General features: G+C 36.0%; 1 protein-coding gene across 1 annotated transcript; it reads right to left on the reverse strand.

The window, feature by feature from the left end:
- Window positions 1–3,348: 3,348 nt before the first annotated feature.
- Window positions 3,349–17,355, reverse strand: LOC126816324 (C-type mannose receptor 2). The gene is made up of 14 exons (XM_050542749.2): window positions 17,287–17,355; window positions 16,075–16,256; window positions 15,448–15,584; window positions 14,615–14,745; window positions 14,053–14,231; window positions 13,506–13,633; window positions 12,494–12,624; window positions 10,872–11,029; window positions 8,213–8,340; window positions 7,457–7,587; window positions 6,742–6,887; window positions 6,075–6,211; window positions 5,131–5,261; window positions 3,349–4,133 (listed from the first exon to the last, which is right to left on the reverse strand). Exons 1-14 carry the CDS (start codon window positions 17,321–17,323, stop codon window positions 4,051–4,053), a joined length of 1,839 nt encoding a protein of 612 aa, XP_050398706.1. The 5' UTR covers window positions 17,324–17,355; the 3' UTR covers window positions 3,349–4,050.
- Between the last annotated feature and the right edge of the window lie 568 nt (window positions 17,356–17,923).

The raw sequence follows: 17,923 nt of genomic DNA on the forward strand, positions 1-17,923 counted from the left end.
TTCATAGAGACATTTGTGTTCCTTCCCTTTTTGGGGTGACTAGAAACAATATTGATACAGGTCACAAGGCTCCCTACATAAATATAATATACCCATGCCACATTTCGTCATATTATTGCGTTCAGCCATAGCCATATTATCCATTGCAGACTTGGTGCAGGAGAAACTAGTGAACAGACAATAAACAAGATGTAAAACAGGACTAAAGACATAGTTAGAAGTGATTTAAGACGTGGAAGAATAATTGCAACTGTGATCTGTTAACAAGGTGACTATGTCATTGACTCATAATTTCCACAAGAGCACTCCCTTATTTCGAATTGAACAATTAAAGGAAACTCTTAACCTTTGAAGTTTCGGTGTCAGGAGCTACAACCTGCATATTAATAATAGTCTGAAATGTCTGATTCTGACCGTAGCAGTTTAGTCAGAATTAATTTTTCTGAATATCCAGACTTTCTTGAGAATTTTTACCTGGATTTAGCCTGGATTGTTGCTTGAATTATCCATATTCTTTGCTTACTGTGTGAAAATAGGGGATAGTCAGTAAGATCATGGATGTACAATGCGCCTTGTGCACTTTCCTTAAACCGACGATAAGCTTATGCCATTAATGACCCTTTAATCATACAGTTCTTGCAGCTTAAGCCCCTTTATATATACTAAACAGCAAAAAAAACCAAAAAAAAACGTCGGTACTTTAATCATATCATTCTAGAAAACGTCCGTACGATTTCAAAATCAGAGAGGCACTTTAATCAAATCATTCTAGAAAACGACTTACTAAAGGGATCAAAGCAATTTTCTGTGAACAGTATGTTGACACATTAGTGATTAAAGCTACGTTCCCAGAAAATTATTTATCGGGTGGTTATTTCCAATTAAAGTATGGCAATTTTGGTATATATGGAAAGTAGAAATATCCAATCTTACTAGAAAAATAATGGATTCCCTGAAAAACACTCATGGAGCACATACAGGACAAAAATGTACGGGTTTCCCTAATCGACAGCCCGACGATTAAGAGTGCCTGCACGCGTGGCGTCGAAGGTTGCACGCGGAGATTGAGCGCTTGAAGTACTTGTTGATAAACTTTATGAAGAGTTAGACCTACAACACTTTCTGAGATAAAAATTACGGAAAAAGACGCGGACAGTGGATAATCCGAGAATTTAATTAGGCTTCGATATTTGTAACAAATAGTCAGCGATAAAGGCAACATCGTCTTGTGTATACAAACATGACTTGTTTTGGTTGATTTTTTATAGCCGGCTATTCCCTGACAATTGCAATGTTTTGAGAAAGATTTGAAGCAAAATTATGATAAATTAATTAGTTTGAATATGTTCTTAGTCCAAATATATCATCAAATCGCATAGTTTGTACCCGGAAATGTATCTTTAATTCATCACAATTCCAAGACATTACGAGAAGGTTTAGAGTCTGTACACAGTCTATACATCAGTATCTGGTATGTCCACCGCGAGTGTCAATAACAACAGCGCAGCGTCTGTACATGGAGTGGACCAGGCGATTGATGAACGCCATTGACACCTGGAACCACACTCTCAGAAAAGCCTGGCGCAATCCACCGGCTGTGTTTGGTCTCGGTAGGACGATATTAAGTCTCCTCTGAATTTCATCCCTAAGATGTTCAATCTGGTTCAAGTCCGGACTAAGGGCTGGCCAGTGCATAACGTTGACACCTACGTGCGAAATGTGGTATGACGTGGGGTCTGAGAGCTTAGTCGATTACACCCCAAACCACTATGCTTGGACCTCCCCATGAGTCTCGTTCCATGACATATTGGTCAGAATAACGCTGGCCACCTCGACGCCATATTCTGGTCCTGCCATCTGCAGTTGATACACAATACCGACTCTCATCTGTGAACAGAATAGTTCTACATTGCCCGTGTCGCCAGTTCTGGTGTTGTTGGGCAAACTGTAGACGTTCACGTCGAATGCGAGGGGTTAGGATCGGTCCACGGTAAGATCTACGGCAATGGGTGTTCTCTCTGGTGAGACGTCGGCGCATTGTGTCGGTACTGATGGGCCTTCCGTGTGTTCCCACTGTCTGACGTGCTGTCTCAGATGCCAGTGTGAAGGGATACTGCACGTGCTGTTGCACAACATGGCGGTCTCTTTGCCTTGTGGTAACCCTTGGTCTACCAGTTCGGGGGCGAGCATGCGTGGTGTTGGTGGCCCGACAGAGTTGCTGAAGCCTGTAGATGGTCCTAACATTGACCTGGAAGTGATTGACAACGGCTTGGGCAGTGTGGCCAGCGTCGAGTCTTCCAAGCGCCTGGTTCCTCTGAGCTGTCGTGAGTCGTGGCATGCTGCTGACGTTGTAGCGTGAATGATTCAACCAGGTATGGGGGTGCAGTTTATAGGGCTGACCCAGTGAACAGAACGTGCAGCATGAATTACATGAAAATCATGGAGAACACATTACCATCTCAGAAGTCAGGTTGTGTTTTTGAGAACATTTCCTGGGTTCATTTCTCTGTTTGGGAAGGAGCCTTATTGCTTAGGTAAAGTTGGAGATGTGGTCACAAATATACAATAAAAACATTTCGCAAGTTTTATGCAATGCGTCTATTCAGAGTAACATACTAACCTGACGTTTCTTTTGCTGCTTAGTATCGAACACTTTCAAATGATATCCCGTGTTTATCTCTCTCTATGAAAATATGACAAGACAATATATACATGTACACAACTATATATTGTCTTGTTATATTTTCTTATTTTATCATTGCTTGATAATGACCAGAGAAGCCTAGTCGAAACGTCGCTCAGTAATAAGCAGTAATTGTATTCCATAGAATTGTGACCTGTATAAACGTGATAGTCAAAATTAAAATCCACCGCTACCTTTAACCTTGGCTAAAATCATTTGACGGACCCCTTTTTAATCGGACTGAACCGTAGGCCAACTGCCGTTGATAATGAATTTAGGTATATTTGAGGGTGGATTAAACCGTGGAAAATTTGATATTTTCTAAAAATACAAATGACGCACAGAGACTCTAAACATTATGTTGTCAACTAAGTGTAGTTTTCAAATGAATGCATGAAATAGGGTTTAACGCCCAACTTTACTGCACCAACCAAGCTAATAAAGACGGGCATACAGTGTGCAATGAGGGAAATTTTGACCGGACATGAAAATTGAATTCCAACTGTACATGGGACCTTGATTTTCCGTACCATCCGAACGATTAGACGCTGTTTCTTGTCAGGTCCCCTGCAGAAAAATATTGAAATTGGAAAGTGGAAGATTGAATTTGTAAACCGAGCAAAATTCTGGTTTATTAAAAAAGAAAAAAAAATGTTTTTGTCGAGTATTTTATTATAATGATTATGTACATTGGTTATCAATTCCCATCTTTCAAAGAAGCGATCGATTACACCAAGTTATCTATATCGCCTTTACTTGTTCTAAATCAAAAGGGTTTCGAAATATTTAGAAAAAATATAACCAGCGCCGAAGAAATAAACATGCAACTGCATTTCTTGAAAACTAAAACCGAATACTTCCCCATGTTTCAGGAATCCCGTCATTTAATGTAGACTTATGCTTACTCTTAATTGTCTAACATCGTCAGGTTTCGAATTATACTGTGATGTATCAATGCAAGGTTAGAACGTTTTAATTTAGTAGGAGTCTTTGAGGTTTTTACAAAATTGCCAAGTACTGTTGCTATGATAATAAACAAAGTCTCGATTATTAATTTTAACGCAGATCTTTGAATCCAATTAATATTACTGCCACCATATGCGCATAAGTGTCTAAAAATAACATATCTAAAATAATATATATAACACGAAGCCATCAAAATATCTGTAATAGGCAGATTTCGCTCTTACATAATGCATCTTTAAATTGAAACATGAAGGTTTGGTACGATAATTTTCAATACTCTTTATCTTGCATTACATTACTGTGGATGAATTAACACGATGTCTATTGGGTATTTAAAGAAAGGGATACACATAAAAATGTACAAGTTCTTTGTCAATGCAATAGGTATATTTATGAATGTACTATAAAGGGTTAGTTTTAAATATAATACATAATGAGGTGAAAGTAATAAAATATAACCATCTTGAAAATTCAAGTGTTGAACCTGAAATGAAAAATTGGTCAATAAATTAAAGAAGAATCTATGTACCTGCTCGAACACCCTAGTTTTAATGGACTACACCAAGCATCAGCTCTTGGCAAGGGAGTGGTGACCACTGATTTTAATGGCGAACAAGATCCATTGGGCCACAAAACCCCATTATTTAGCCTATATCGTTAGAACGCTTTAGAGTCGATTTATAGCTCCCCTTTACTTAGCCGCTCGATCCTCCAAGCCCGTTGCTGGATGGGGTAGGTGGGATGGGGTGTCTAAGCGTTATGTTTTACTTCCAATTCACGCCATGCCCAAGAAATCATCACGACACCCTTCACGTGCCCACCTCATCCTGGGCATCCCGCCTCCCATATAAAACAATCCTGACAGCACAACACAACTCGTAAATGAAGGTACTAATCTTGTATTATCACCCAATAAAATATCGCTTTACATGAATTTGATTGGTCAGTTGTAAAGGAACTACTTTTTTATTTTCAAAGAACAGTTCATTTCTTATTAAAAATAACCTTTTTTTTATTATTAAAAATGAACTATTGTTATTCAGTTGACCTTGATGGAAACACTGGGTCAATATAAAGGACTTTGCAATGGTTGAATTACTGTCAAAAATGATGTATCACTACGCCGTAATGTTCAGTAAAAGTGAAATCTACAGCAAAGAATTATATTTATCTATTTGTGCATGTAAGAAGGGATTGGGTGATAAATAAAATCTCCTACTCGTCTTTTTTGATATTAAAAAACATAAACACTCGTTGATAAAGTAAAAAAAAAACTCGGCAGAGTCTCGTTTTTTGTTACTTTATCAACTTGTGTTGATACTTTTTGATATCAAAAAAGACTGGTAGGAGATTCTCTATTTCTATAGTGAGGCGTGACACGATGGCGTGGTACCGAATGCGCGTAAAAATTCTCATAGTGTGTCCATAGTATGATTATTAGGCCTACGGTACGACTAATGATTATCACTCCTCCCAGTTACCTGTTGATCTTTTTTCACAGACAAATCCTCTTTGAGATGTACACATGGCATCATTTAAAGTACCACTGTAGGTCACAGATACACAATCTTCATCTCTACCACCATAACTGTTGGGTTCTTGATTCCATGGACTGTTAAAGATACATTATGTAAGATTTAGATAAAGAGCTGGCCGTTCCTGCTATAATAGTTCAAAAATATATAATGCAAAATGAATATACTAAACAGTTCATTCAAATTACTTTATTCTGAACAGCCTATTAACCTTTGAAGGTTTGACAAGATGTGTGCACTGATTGTAACCACCGTACTGGTTGTTCGAAGCTTAACCTCGCTTCACCATTTTCAGATTAAATCATTAAATGGCTGAACCATTATAATCTACTTAAAATCTGACCTATCCGATGGCATCGAGACTTGATTAAGGTATTGTCATGTTAATAAATTTCCAATTAATAGTTTATAAACATTTAAGGCCTAAAGAAAGACCTACAATAGGCAGATTTAGCTCTTGCATGTGTGTATGTAGTATACCAATCATTAAGACATACCTATGCAACTTATTAATTCACCGATTCAACCAGCTATATAACTACCGAAGCCTTCTTTTAACACTGTACAACCTGACTGGCTTGTAAGGTCACGTCTAGTAGAGTTATGGAGTTTAATTACAGAAGAAGTTAATATTGAAAACTAATTAAACTGCCACGATGTGATCCCTACCAGTATGTTAGCGGCCAAGCGAATATTTGCTGCTGATCAGTTTGGACCACGGGGTCTCATCAGAATGAACCGTCTACAACCTATTCTTATTCTTTCTAAACAGCCCGATACCACCACGTTTGTTTTTATTGTATTTTAGTAATTGATAAAGAATCGCACATTAATTTTTTTTTCTTTTACCTCACCGGGAACTAGCAATTCAAATAAAAAAAAATACTTACATCAAACCGTCCATTCCTGGCCAGTTGTCATCTTCATTAGGATATACCCACGATCCACCAATCTCCTGATCAGATAATCCAATCCACCACATGTTAGGCCACGTGGTAACACCTTGTATTTGGGTAGCAATATATTGCTGTTTACAAAACAATGGTAGAAAGTGAATAGCAAAACTAGCAAAATTTTCATTAGCAAAATCGTAAAAGCTAGCTCTAAAATTGCTGCTGCCCACCCCACCCCTCCCCACCAAAATTTTGTTTAAATAGTTATCCATCATCATATGTAGGCTATGTCCTAAGTTTCAAAATTAAAAATTAAATATGAACAGAATATATCACTCAGGGGCTGGGTGGTCAAGTGGTCTAAAGCGTAAGCCTCGGATCATAAGGTCTGTCATTGTGCCAATCGGCGTGCTTTCCGTACGTGACAATAAAGGGGTGGCTGGGGTGGGAGGCGTTGTGTCTGCTCAATTCCTAGGTCTTCTTCGCGTCCCCAGGCTTCCTCCATTTGCCAAAGACCTCTACGCACATGCGGATTATTGAAATGGAATTGCACCATATAAATATATTAGGCCCGAAATGTCTTAATTTGTGTCGAGTGGACCTTAAACTTACTGCCCCACCCCACTCCCCGCAACCCTTCAAATAAATATAAAATAATACACACCAGTTCGTCTTTATCATTAACAGCCAGTAATTTACCATGTTTTCTCTTACAGATACTGGTACCTGTGACTTGATCAGCCAGGTCCCCAGATATATAGTAACAATTATAATTGTACAAAGTCCATTGATCTGGACAATTCTCATTGTCTGAAATATATCCAATTATATCAAATTATAGCTCAGTAATATCTTGAAAATAAGCTACGTTTTTTGATTGTATTGACGAGCTTTCTTTGCTGCTTTTATCTTATTTTGTAAATATTATAAAGTAAATGTTACGCCGAGTGGAGCTAAACCAAGAATATCTTTTCTAGGACATGTTTTAATCCATTTAGAACATCCAATCTATAGAGCGCACAAAAGTCTTAAATTTTGTTTCATTGTGATCATTGTGACCAATACGCTTGATAGCATAATGACTTGCCACTCCCTGTTTAACCGACATAAAACAACTTTTTGTGTGCATGTTACTTCTTTTATATCAAATTTCTTGCAAACTTTCTCATATTCGAGCGAACGAGCCGTCACAAGACTGGTTTGTAAACTGTTTTTGTGTGGTTCGTAAAATCAAGCGACGATTAAGAGCAGATAATTTGAATATGTGAATACCCCATGAATGAACCAAGGGTATAGTGGAGTAGAACGGAATTAGACCACTGGGCATACCGAGGAAGATGTATATGTAGGTAATAGCAAATATACTGATAAAATATTACCATCCATTGGTTTTTCACAAATATATCCCAATTGAAAATCGCTACATGGTTTATCTGTTATAGTTACGTCCTTCGTCAAAGCAGCACAATGTTGATTTGCTAATACATTCAGGGGACTGTGGGACCATTTCCTGTAAAACATTTTACATTATATTATATTATATAGATTGTTATAAAATCTGAAAAGGCACAATCTCCATAAAAAGGTAAAATGTGTATTTGTATATGTCAAGCCTCAAAGAGCTAGAATAAATCTATTTCGCTGGATCCGGTCGGGGTTCTTTCTTTTCTTTTGTCTCTTTGTCGGTAATGTCGGAAATAAGAATGTCACAAACTGTTTAAATGTAAATTGCACCTTTTAGTTCACTTGCCGTGGGTTTATTCCAAGGAAAATTGTACAAAAATGGTCCAAAAATTTTGGACCTCGCTTCGTTCGGCAACATCCTTGATTGCACCCGCGTTTTCAAAATTCCTGTATCCGCCCTTCATGGAAACGTGATAAATGAAGTAAGCAACGTTCATTTAGATAATATAATTCACTAAATTGGGTTGATTATTTTATATCGACCCGATAAAATATGTATTTCGACAAATTCTGCAATATCATTGGCTTTATCTATAGCCGTTGAGTTTTCAACGAAGACAAATTATTGTCATCCCACGAAACAGATCAACATATTATAAAATCCAATGAAATCGACAAATATTTTTTTTTTACTAGAATCATAGAGGTCTATTGTTATTTTAAATACTTACAGAAAAGAGGAATCCGCAGACGAACCGTCCGCCCAGACGAAAGTACCTTCCTTTGATTGATCATTCAACCCAATCCAGTAAAGGCCACTCGCCATTTTCGGTGTTTCTGATATCATAGACAGATACCTCTGTAATAGATTTAATTATATATATAGCAACGTACATCATGATTCTGATGGTTTTAGAAAGACTAAAACCGGTATTTGTCAGGGCCTGATTAGTCGACATAATACACACCCAACAAAAGACAGATCGAATATTTGATTCATACGCCTGGATGTAAATATAAACGTTTACCGAAAAATCTCATCATAAGTATATAGGTCATCCTATTTTAAAATTTTGACCACTCGTTGTCTAAGAGAGAGAGAGAGAGATGGGGTTTAACGTCCACTCGACACAAACTAGGTCTTTTCGGGACTAACATATGGTTCAATTTTATTTCAATAATTCGCTTGCGAGTGGCAAAGCCCAGCTTAATGCATGGGCTTGAGGGCCCGCGGTTCATGGCAAAAAGAGAAAAAGTTCAAATTCCATATGAGTTTCACGGTAATCTATCTAGCGGCGCGAGGGCAGACACTGAGCAATCACAGGGCCCCGCTCCGGTTAAGCTGGGCTTTGGCGAGTAGGTGTCTTTAGCAGTGGGAGGAAACCGGAGAACCCGGAGAAAACCCACGAGGTTGGACAAGCGACCCCACTCCTTTCCACATACAACCGAGGAATCGAAACCACTTCAGTTGACTCAATGATAGACCTTATGATACAGCGCGCACGTGCTAACCATTCGGCCATCGAACCCCGGTCGGTTGTCTAAGAGGACACTGTCAGAGATTTTATGTTAACACTCTAAACCTTAAGCGGGTCCCTAATTTGAACACCGGACTGATTTCGTTTTTGATCGGGGTTTGGGGTATTTAAAATTACATCCTATATTTCGAGTTTTTACCAAATAAATTTTTAAAAAATAAATAGTTTTTTAGGTTTTTTTGACACACGCCACAATATATGCATTCTCAGACGCCCCTCTTTCTAAAGACAAAAGAACCGTAGATACGACCTTTGCTCTAGTTACAATGTTAGCCTTTATTGAAATATTAAATATAGCCTACAACTTGGCGCCACAAGTTTAGAAGAGGGATAAAAATAAGTTATATTGGATAAGTATTTCATGAACGTGGATTTCTATTCTTGTTGTTATTCGATTTAGCTGTTTAGTTCAATGGACTGTTTTTAGGGATTGTTTGTACCAATATTATATCAATATAAAAACAATTACGAAGCTTTAAAAATTAATGAGCTAAAGGTATGGGGCGCCGTTTGTAAAATAATTATTTAATTTTTTTTATAGCAAAAAACATTAGATTTAACTCCGAATACATATATTTAGATAAATATTAGAACAAAAATGTCATATATGTAAATATCAAAAAATATTGTAGCTAAAAGTCGAGTTTTTGGTCTATGAAAAACTTTAAATGTTATATCTTGATTTCACATCGCTTAGTTAAATATATAGCTAAATGTGCTGTTTTTCGTAGGTATAAATGCTAAATAAACATTTAGCTAAATATATATAAACATTTAGCTAAATATATAAACATTTAGCTAAATATATAAACATTTAACTAAATATATAAACATTTAACTAAATATATAAACATTTAACTAAATATATATATTTAGTTATATATATAAACAGTTAACTAAATATATGAATATCATGCTAAATATATATGTTTAGCTAAATGTATAAATATTTAACTAAATATATATTTGTGGTCCCGCCAATATTTCTATTATCGTAAGCGACACAAAAAACTGCGCATAAAATGATGACGTGTACCCAACACGTGAGACTTGGCACAATAGGCCTACTAGCAATTAGAAATGGAAGCTGACCACGAACTTGTAACCCGAATCACGGGTGTAAGAACTAAGCTGAGCGTTCAGGTACCAGATAGTACTGTGTTGTGCAGTCAATGGAAAGTTGTACACTACGTCATCGTTTAGTGTGAAGTCGCTTACAACAATAATTATTTTACAAACGGCGTGGTACGGTTGCGCTTTGTAAATTTAACTATATGCTTAGCTAAATATATAATTATTTAGCTAAATATATAATTATTTAGTTAAATATATAATTATTTAGTTAAATATATAAATATTTAGCTAAATATATATTATTTAGTAAATATATAAATGTTTAACTAAATATTTTAACATTTAACTAAATATTTTAACATTTAACTAAATATATATTTTGCTAAATGTTTAAACATTTAACTAAATATTTAGCTAAATATTTATATATCATCAAATCTCTTGTTTTGGTCTTAATATTCAATGCTAAATGTTAAATATGAAAATAGAGACAAATCAAGAAATATTTATATATATTATGTTAAATATTGAGTTTTTGTTGTATTTTTAGTTTAAATATTAAAAGTGAAAAATTTGCACAAAAGTCGAGATATAACTATATATATAAATTTAAATTAAATCTAGTGTTTTTTGCTATAGATAAAGCTAAATAATTAATTTACAAACGGCGCCCCATATAAAGGAGGGTGGTATTTTGTCTGTGATATCACTTTCGATGGAAGCGGATGTTAAGCCCTATGAACGAACTAGCGAACATATAGTATTCTATTAGACTTACAGTTTCATCAAGGGACTCCAATTTCATTAAATCCCCACCAAGCTTCTGACAGGTTTGTCTCGCGACTATCCATGTCGACTTCGGTTTACTGTAAAATTTATAACATTTATGTCCGGCTCTTGTCCATTCACCACAACCCAGATCAGACGTGTCTGTCACTACAAGAAATGGTGAGTGTTATTTTTAATTTACAATTTTTTTTGTTTGTGTTTTGTCATACTTATATCGTCGTAACGGATCTAAAATTAATCAAGCAGTAGTAAGAAGTTGTATTTTAATCCCTCCAAGTGCCTGTGGCGTATGCCTCTTCTTTGATATAAAATTTCTTGCAATCTCATAGAATAAACCTACGTGGCCAATGAAATCACCAAGGGCAGATAATTTAAATTCGTGAATACCCCATGGATGAACCAATGGGAGTATACAGAACGACGTCACTGGGGATACCGAGGATGCTTAAAATTGGGCTTTCCTTTTTTTTTACATTTTATTTATTTTTTTATTTTTTTTTTGTTGACATTTTTGAAAAAACAAACTGCAATAATTACAATGACTGGACCTCACAACCAGCCACTGAACATATGTCTTGGGTGGTTTGGAAAGACTTGTTCAAGTTTATCAGGAAATACAATTAGTTTTAGAAATGTTCTGAAAGCCATTAGAAATGAAATGATATGAAATGGGAATTAGCGTCTGACTGTTCTGTCCATTAGATGTTAGCCAAGTAAATGAAAACACAAGGTTTTAGACTGATTTTAGTTTGAAAAGTTTGGGTGGGGGTTCGGAATTCATCATGGAATATAATTAGTTTCAGAGGTATTCGCAAAATTCTAAGTATTTCGAACGTTAGATGTAGAGCAGAACCAGGTTTCATAAGATGTTCCGATGTTCAGAATAATCAAAGGGGCCGTATATATTAGGAAGTGGGTTTTTTAAGTTATGTTTTCATGTTTTGTGGACCAACACACAATAAGATATTTAAAGGGCGTATGGCTCTATTCTCCGGAACCTTAAAGTAGACGACAATAGATCTAAAAGCACATATTGTACATAAAATAGGAATATATATTAAGTGATTAATTTCAATTTTTTTTTTTTAAAAATGTATTATAATTTCTAATGAATTATGTTCGTGGAAATGCGTGAACTGTCCAAATTGAACGACATTTATATAAGTCTCCATTCTATACGTTTGGGTATCATTATTTTGTCGCTTGTGAATCACCAATTACTAATTACCTCTGCATTGTCTTGTAGGATATCGAAAGCAAATAATACACGAATCGTGTACTGATTATAAAATGTTCATTGTGTGATAAATATTTGATATTATAGGATCCCATATTTTCACAGCACATAACAACATCAATATTGATTGAACTGGGTCAGTATTGCATTCTAATGCGTGTATTTAATTTCAAATATTATGAAAAATAATGAGTTTAGTTTCTTTGACATTATTTTCCGGACCCTCATGGTTGTATAGATTGGCGAGTTTCTGTGTATAACTGGTTGAGAGCATTTAAATTAATTATCAGATTATCGGTTGGCTTTGTGTCAATAAACAAGATTGACCAATTAGCCTTTAGTAGTGGCTAATAGTACTTAAACAAAAGTCTTACTGAAATCCTGTGGTTTTCTACAAACAAAATTACGTGCGGAGTTACAGTTTCTATCAGCGAATGTCCCTTCTTTTGTTATAACTGCACAGTGCTCTTCACCAGCAAGGTGATTTGGTTCCTGCGTCCATTTTCTACAAAAAAGAAATTACCTTTAATGATAATGATATGAAAATGTATCCCACGTCACATAATGGCAAGCTCCAAGCATTGGCCACATACTAAGTGACACAACACACAAACTGTCTAGTCGTTCGGATGACACGAAAAACTTAGATCCCGTGTACATATTGACATGCACGTAAAAGAACCATTGACATTTGGAATTCGAAAGTTGCCAATGCAGACTGAATTTTACAAACATTACGCAGGAGTTCCTTTTTCAAGTACATTGGCGTAAAAGGACCCCTGACAGGTGGAATTCGAAATAAGAATAGGCCGTAGCTCCACTGTCCGGGCAAAATTTCTTTAGGCCTGAAATGTTATATAAATTATTAATTAGACATTAATTAACTTATCCAAACCATAATCCACTCATGATGTCATCTTATTTGTCGGATTTTCACTGAATTGGAATTCAATCTGCAGGCTCAACGCTCATTGATGGTTAAATCCAAAAAAGGATTATCGAGACTATGTTTTTATCGTACCGCCTTTAGTAATGATGACCGAGGCTAGGCTTAAAATTCAAAAGCGAATATCTCGGTACATAGTGGAGCAATATTCATAATTCTCTATTTACGTTATCTATTTTTAACTATTATAGCAAGAACACCCAACACTTTATCTAATCTTCCATAATGTATCTTTAAGCAGAAAGTTGACAGAACCGACACATTTTGTTTTACTTGAATTACTTGATATGGACCTCTGGAATTATGGTAGGCTATACATGACAGTTGGCATTGATAGTAAAAGTTTCATCTGTTTTGATTTCAATGAAAAGATGTTTTAAAACGATTCATGCAACCGGAACTAAGTAGATGACGTAATTGTTTAAAATGGGGAAACTTACACTAAAGAAGGATCAAAAGCTACTTTCGAATCCCAAGCCCACTTTCCTTCCTGGGCGATATCATTTAAACCAGTCCAGAATAACGTTGTTGTTTTCTGCCATTGAGGTAACGACTTACTCAGAAAATCCTGAAAATAGGTAAACAGATTTACATTATCTTTATTTTTAGAGCCGAGTTCTGTGATTAATATAATAAAATATATATTACTAATGCGACAAAAGTGCGGGCAAATTCCGCGAATATTACAAGACAAAGAAGTATTATTGTACCCGATTTTTACCTTGCAAACGTACTCAAGTTACTGGCGTTCTTACGACAATTTAGAGTCAAAGTTTCTCAAAGAGACTACATCGTATAAAGTCACCCAATACTATGCCCCAATCTCGATCCGGTACTGCACTAGTGCAAGTTGCGCGTTTGGACCAAACAGAAATGCGGACAGAAAATACCACCTGGTTCAGATATAAGACTATACGAGTTAACATGATACTCTTTTACTTCATCGGGCTAAAAAAATGGTATAATGAATTTAAGATATATACTTACGGTGTCTCCCTCAACGTCAAATGTTAGCAAATGAGTGTAAACAGAAGCATCACCAAAAAAATTTATTCCAGAACAATTCTTTTTTGCTTGCGCCCATGTTGCCACCTGAGATGGATCTGAACTATTGCTGACGTAGAAACAATCTTGCTGCCCTTGCAACCAGAATGGGGGACAACCGACTGTAAATAAAAATAAATATTTTTAGAATTGTTGGTGGCAATTGAACAACTTAATGGTCATTTTTGCATGTGACTTAGGGTGGTTGATCGACCATGGTACCGATTTTGGACGACTTTGGTGTGATTGAACAAATTTATTATGATGATGCAGGCAACGGAAGACACTAGGATGTGATAGTAGAAATTGAAAAATCTTTTAGGCTGGGTTACAAATAAATTCACTCTGTCGTGTCGAAAGTGGAAGACTTCCGGATAGTTGTATTGAAAATGGATTCTGCTTCTAGAATTCAAAGACTTTGGGATATTAAATGTGGACACCATTAGCTTAAGGTTGTATTGAAACATTTGTCACGCAGAAAGACTTGCCCAAAGTTAATACTTACCATCATCTTTATAATCGGATTCACAAATATATGGGAATTTAACTGAACATTTTTGATCACTAAACGTTGCCTGAATGTTGATGGCACCACAATCTTCATCGTCACTATTGTCGGGTTCTGTGTCCCATTTTCTAAAAATAAAACCAATGTACGTTTATGATAACGTTCAAAACCGAAACCCAATATAACAATATAATACTGTTTCTACAGCAAAATGCGCTCACAGTGATAAAATTGAGGGGAGTGAACCCAATATGTGTAAGAATGCCTGTCCGTGGTCGGATTTAGTGATGTTTAATACTCATATTACCTTTCAGTCACACGTGAAAGAGATACTATGATAGATCCACGAAAAATATCCATGAATACGAGATCATATCAGGTGATTGAACACCATAATATAACACCGTTATATTATGTGCAATCTTACAATCAGTCACGGATTAAAAGGGATGGGTGTGCTGTAGCCAGGGACTCCAATATTAAAGGGCCCTCAAATTAGCGGTAATTGTTTTATATAAAGCATATAATTTATGAGATTATGATTTTATTTATTATGTTGTATATATTTGTGCCAAGTAAATGGACAATGACCAGATTATGTCCCATTGTACTGTTGATGCAAGGGTCCCAGTGACATTTTAAGCCAGCCCCCCCCCCCCCCCCATGCAAGATTAATCCGACCCTGCTTACAGAAGATATACAGTAATGGTACGTATGACAGGCACTACCTCAACATAAGACTGGATATGAGCACAACAGAACTCTATCGGATGACGGCAAGGTGAACCCCGGTATATATAGGGGTTGTGATTTCTGTATTGCCTACTTACATAACGTCGTCAGACGGATATTCATCACTTTCCCATAACCATGTTCCAGTTCCACCGTCCCCGTCAGGCTGCAGTTCATTTAACGATGTCCAATATTCATAACTGGGATATCCTTGAAATGTTGTCTTAAGGAAATTCTGAAATATGATTCGGACCATGTTTATCCACTGTCAAATAATACTCTTCATACAATACAAAGAAAAGTTTAACAAAAGTTCACTAGCTTTGTGAAGTTATCAAATCAGATGTTCAGGAGTTGTATAGGGTGTTCTAGAAAGTGCGTGTTTGGGCCTGGAATTCATGTGCCGAAGCAAGCACAAATATAACCCAAGGCCACAAGCATAGTTATTTATGGGTGATAACAGAAAATATCAGCTAAGTTCAGCGAAACTTCATTACCTTTGTGAAGTCCTCAAATCAGATATTTTGGCACTGTGTCAGGTGGTCTAGAAAGTGTGTGCCATACACGCCATATATGGAACTAGAGTTTGGAATTAGATATAACCCAAGGTCACAAGCAAAGCTACCCGGATGATAAACAAAAACATCCATACTGGTATCTGATGTTCCGGCGTAAAGAGTAAGTGTAGTTTGTCGGGTAAAAATCAAATGGAAAAGAAATCTCACCAACTCATCGACCGACTCAATCCTCAGTAACTGTGACTGTTTAACTTCGCATTCGTCAATAGCATGACCCCATGTTCTGTTGTCTCCGTTGTTAAAGTAATAACAATATATATCATTAGCTACCCAACCATCATCACAAGCTGGTGTTACATCTCCAGATACTTTATATACAGTTACATATACTGAACATAAATAAATAAAACAAAATAGTAACCATAAAATAGAACGGTTTAACTATTGTCTAGACAACAAAATATTTCGGCTATTTTGAGACTAACATATTGTCGTTATTTCTATGATTACGTGTGCAATTCGAGGAAGAAACACTCGGTCTGACTGTAGCTTGTTCAGCTAGTCTTAAGGTCCCATTTGCCAAGAGACCTTTGGAATGCTTCAATGAATTGTCCCTGGACAATGTGCCAATACGATACCCCCACCCACCAAAATTACAGTCTTCTGAATGCAACGGATCAAAGATTTAACTTGTAATATTTGTTTTTGTGAAATTTCTGACTACTAATAAAAGCTACACGAAAACGGAATATTATGTGTATCTAATCTGCATTCTCTTCTTGAATGAATGAACTGGGACAAAACTAAACCAACTATTTAAATCTGTTATGAACTAACAAAACGGCTTCCTTTAAATCTAAGGTTGTTTTTAGCTTTCTGTACATATCTGAAGATAACGGGCAAGTTTGTAGCTTCGCGGGTTTATTTATACAACCATAGCAACCCATAAGTCGAGCCTATTTCTGTTAGTACTTAGTGAAAAATTTGATAATTGCGTTTCAAATACTTTAATTAAGACGTATGCAATAGGAGTTAGTATTGGTGAAATACACAGTAATTGTCCATTAAAGCCCCAGTGCCATTATTGACCTACATGCAGTGCCGGATATACCTTCAAGCTTGGCAGGCTAAAGCCTATAGGAACTGAAGACCTTGGGGGCCTCCGGCAAAGGTGTATAGTATTTTTGACACTTTCGTGAGCTTTTCACCATCCCAGGCTTTGCTCGGTTGTGTTTCATCTGCCTGTTATCTTGAGGCTTGGGGAGTGGGTGGGGAAACATACGTGGCATAACCTAGTACCTCTTTTCATCTAAATCCAGTACTGCCTACTCCTACTTGGCATGTAAATGAGCCTCAAAGCCGAATATTTGTTTTTAAGGAAACGTAATATAATCAGTAAAAAGTATTAATTATACTTACCACAAACAATAAATAAATATTTTTTGAAACCTCCCATCTCATGGGCTGCTATAACTATGGTGAACAAGAGATATGAAGATAGACAGATAGCATGATACACATTAATGTAGATAAGACAGATATCTAACTCAGACCTTTGGTATTATTATCTTATGATAACATTTATTATGTTTTTGAAATATAAAATACACTGAAAAAAAACTTGTGTTGAAAGAACACAAACTTGTGTTAAATTCAACACAAGTTAGGTGTCTCTATTTAACAACACAAACTTGTGTTAAAACAACACAAAACTTGTGTTAAATGTTGAAACAACACAAAACTTGTGTTAAAATGTATCAAACAACACAAAACTTGTGTTAAAATGTATCAAACAACACAAAACTTGTGTTGAAACTTGTGTGAAATCTACACAATACTTGTGTTGAAACTTGTGTTGAAATTTCTGAAACTTGTGTTGAAATTTCTGAAACTTGTGTTGAAATTTCTGAAACTTGTGTGGTTTCATACAAACTTGTGTATAACCATCATCAAAAACTTGTGTTGTATTTTTCCCCAATTTATATCCAGCATAGCAACCTTTCTATGCAGGACCCCTCTCTTTGCTCTGTTAGACCTGTAAAGTTTGATAAAAGAA

Source organism: Patella vulgata, chromosome 3, assembly GCF_932274485.2.
Source record: "Patella vulgata chromosome 3, xgPatVulg1.2, whole genome shotgun sequence".
Taxonomy (NCBI): Eukaryota; Metazoa; Mollusca; class Gastropoda; family Patellidae; genus Patella; species Patella vulgata.

Coding starts and splice junctions, on each gene's coding strand:
- LOC126816324 (XM_050542749.2), bottom strand. CDS start 17,323: ATGGGAGGTTTCAAAAAATATTTATTTATTGTTTGTG. Junction 14,746..15,447: donor TATCCGTCTGACGACGTTAT/GTAAGTAGGCAA, acceptor TTTTATTTTTAG/AAAATGGGACACAGAACCCG. Junction 12,625..13,505: donor GCTTTTGATCCTTCTTTAGT/GTAAGTTTCCCC, acceptor TCTTTTTTGTAG/AAAATGGACGCAGGAACCAA.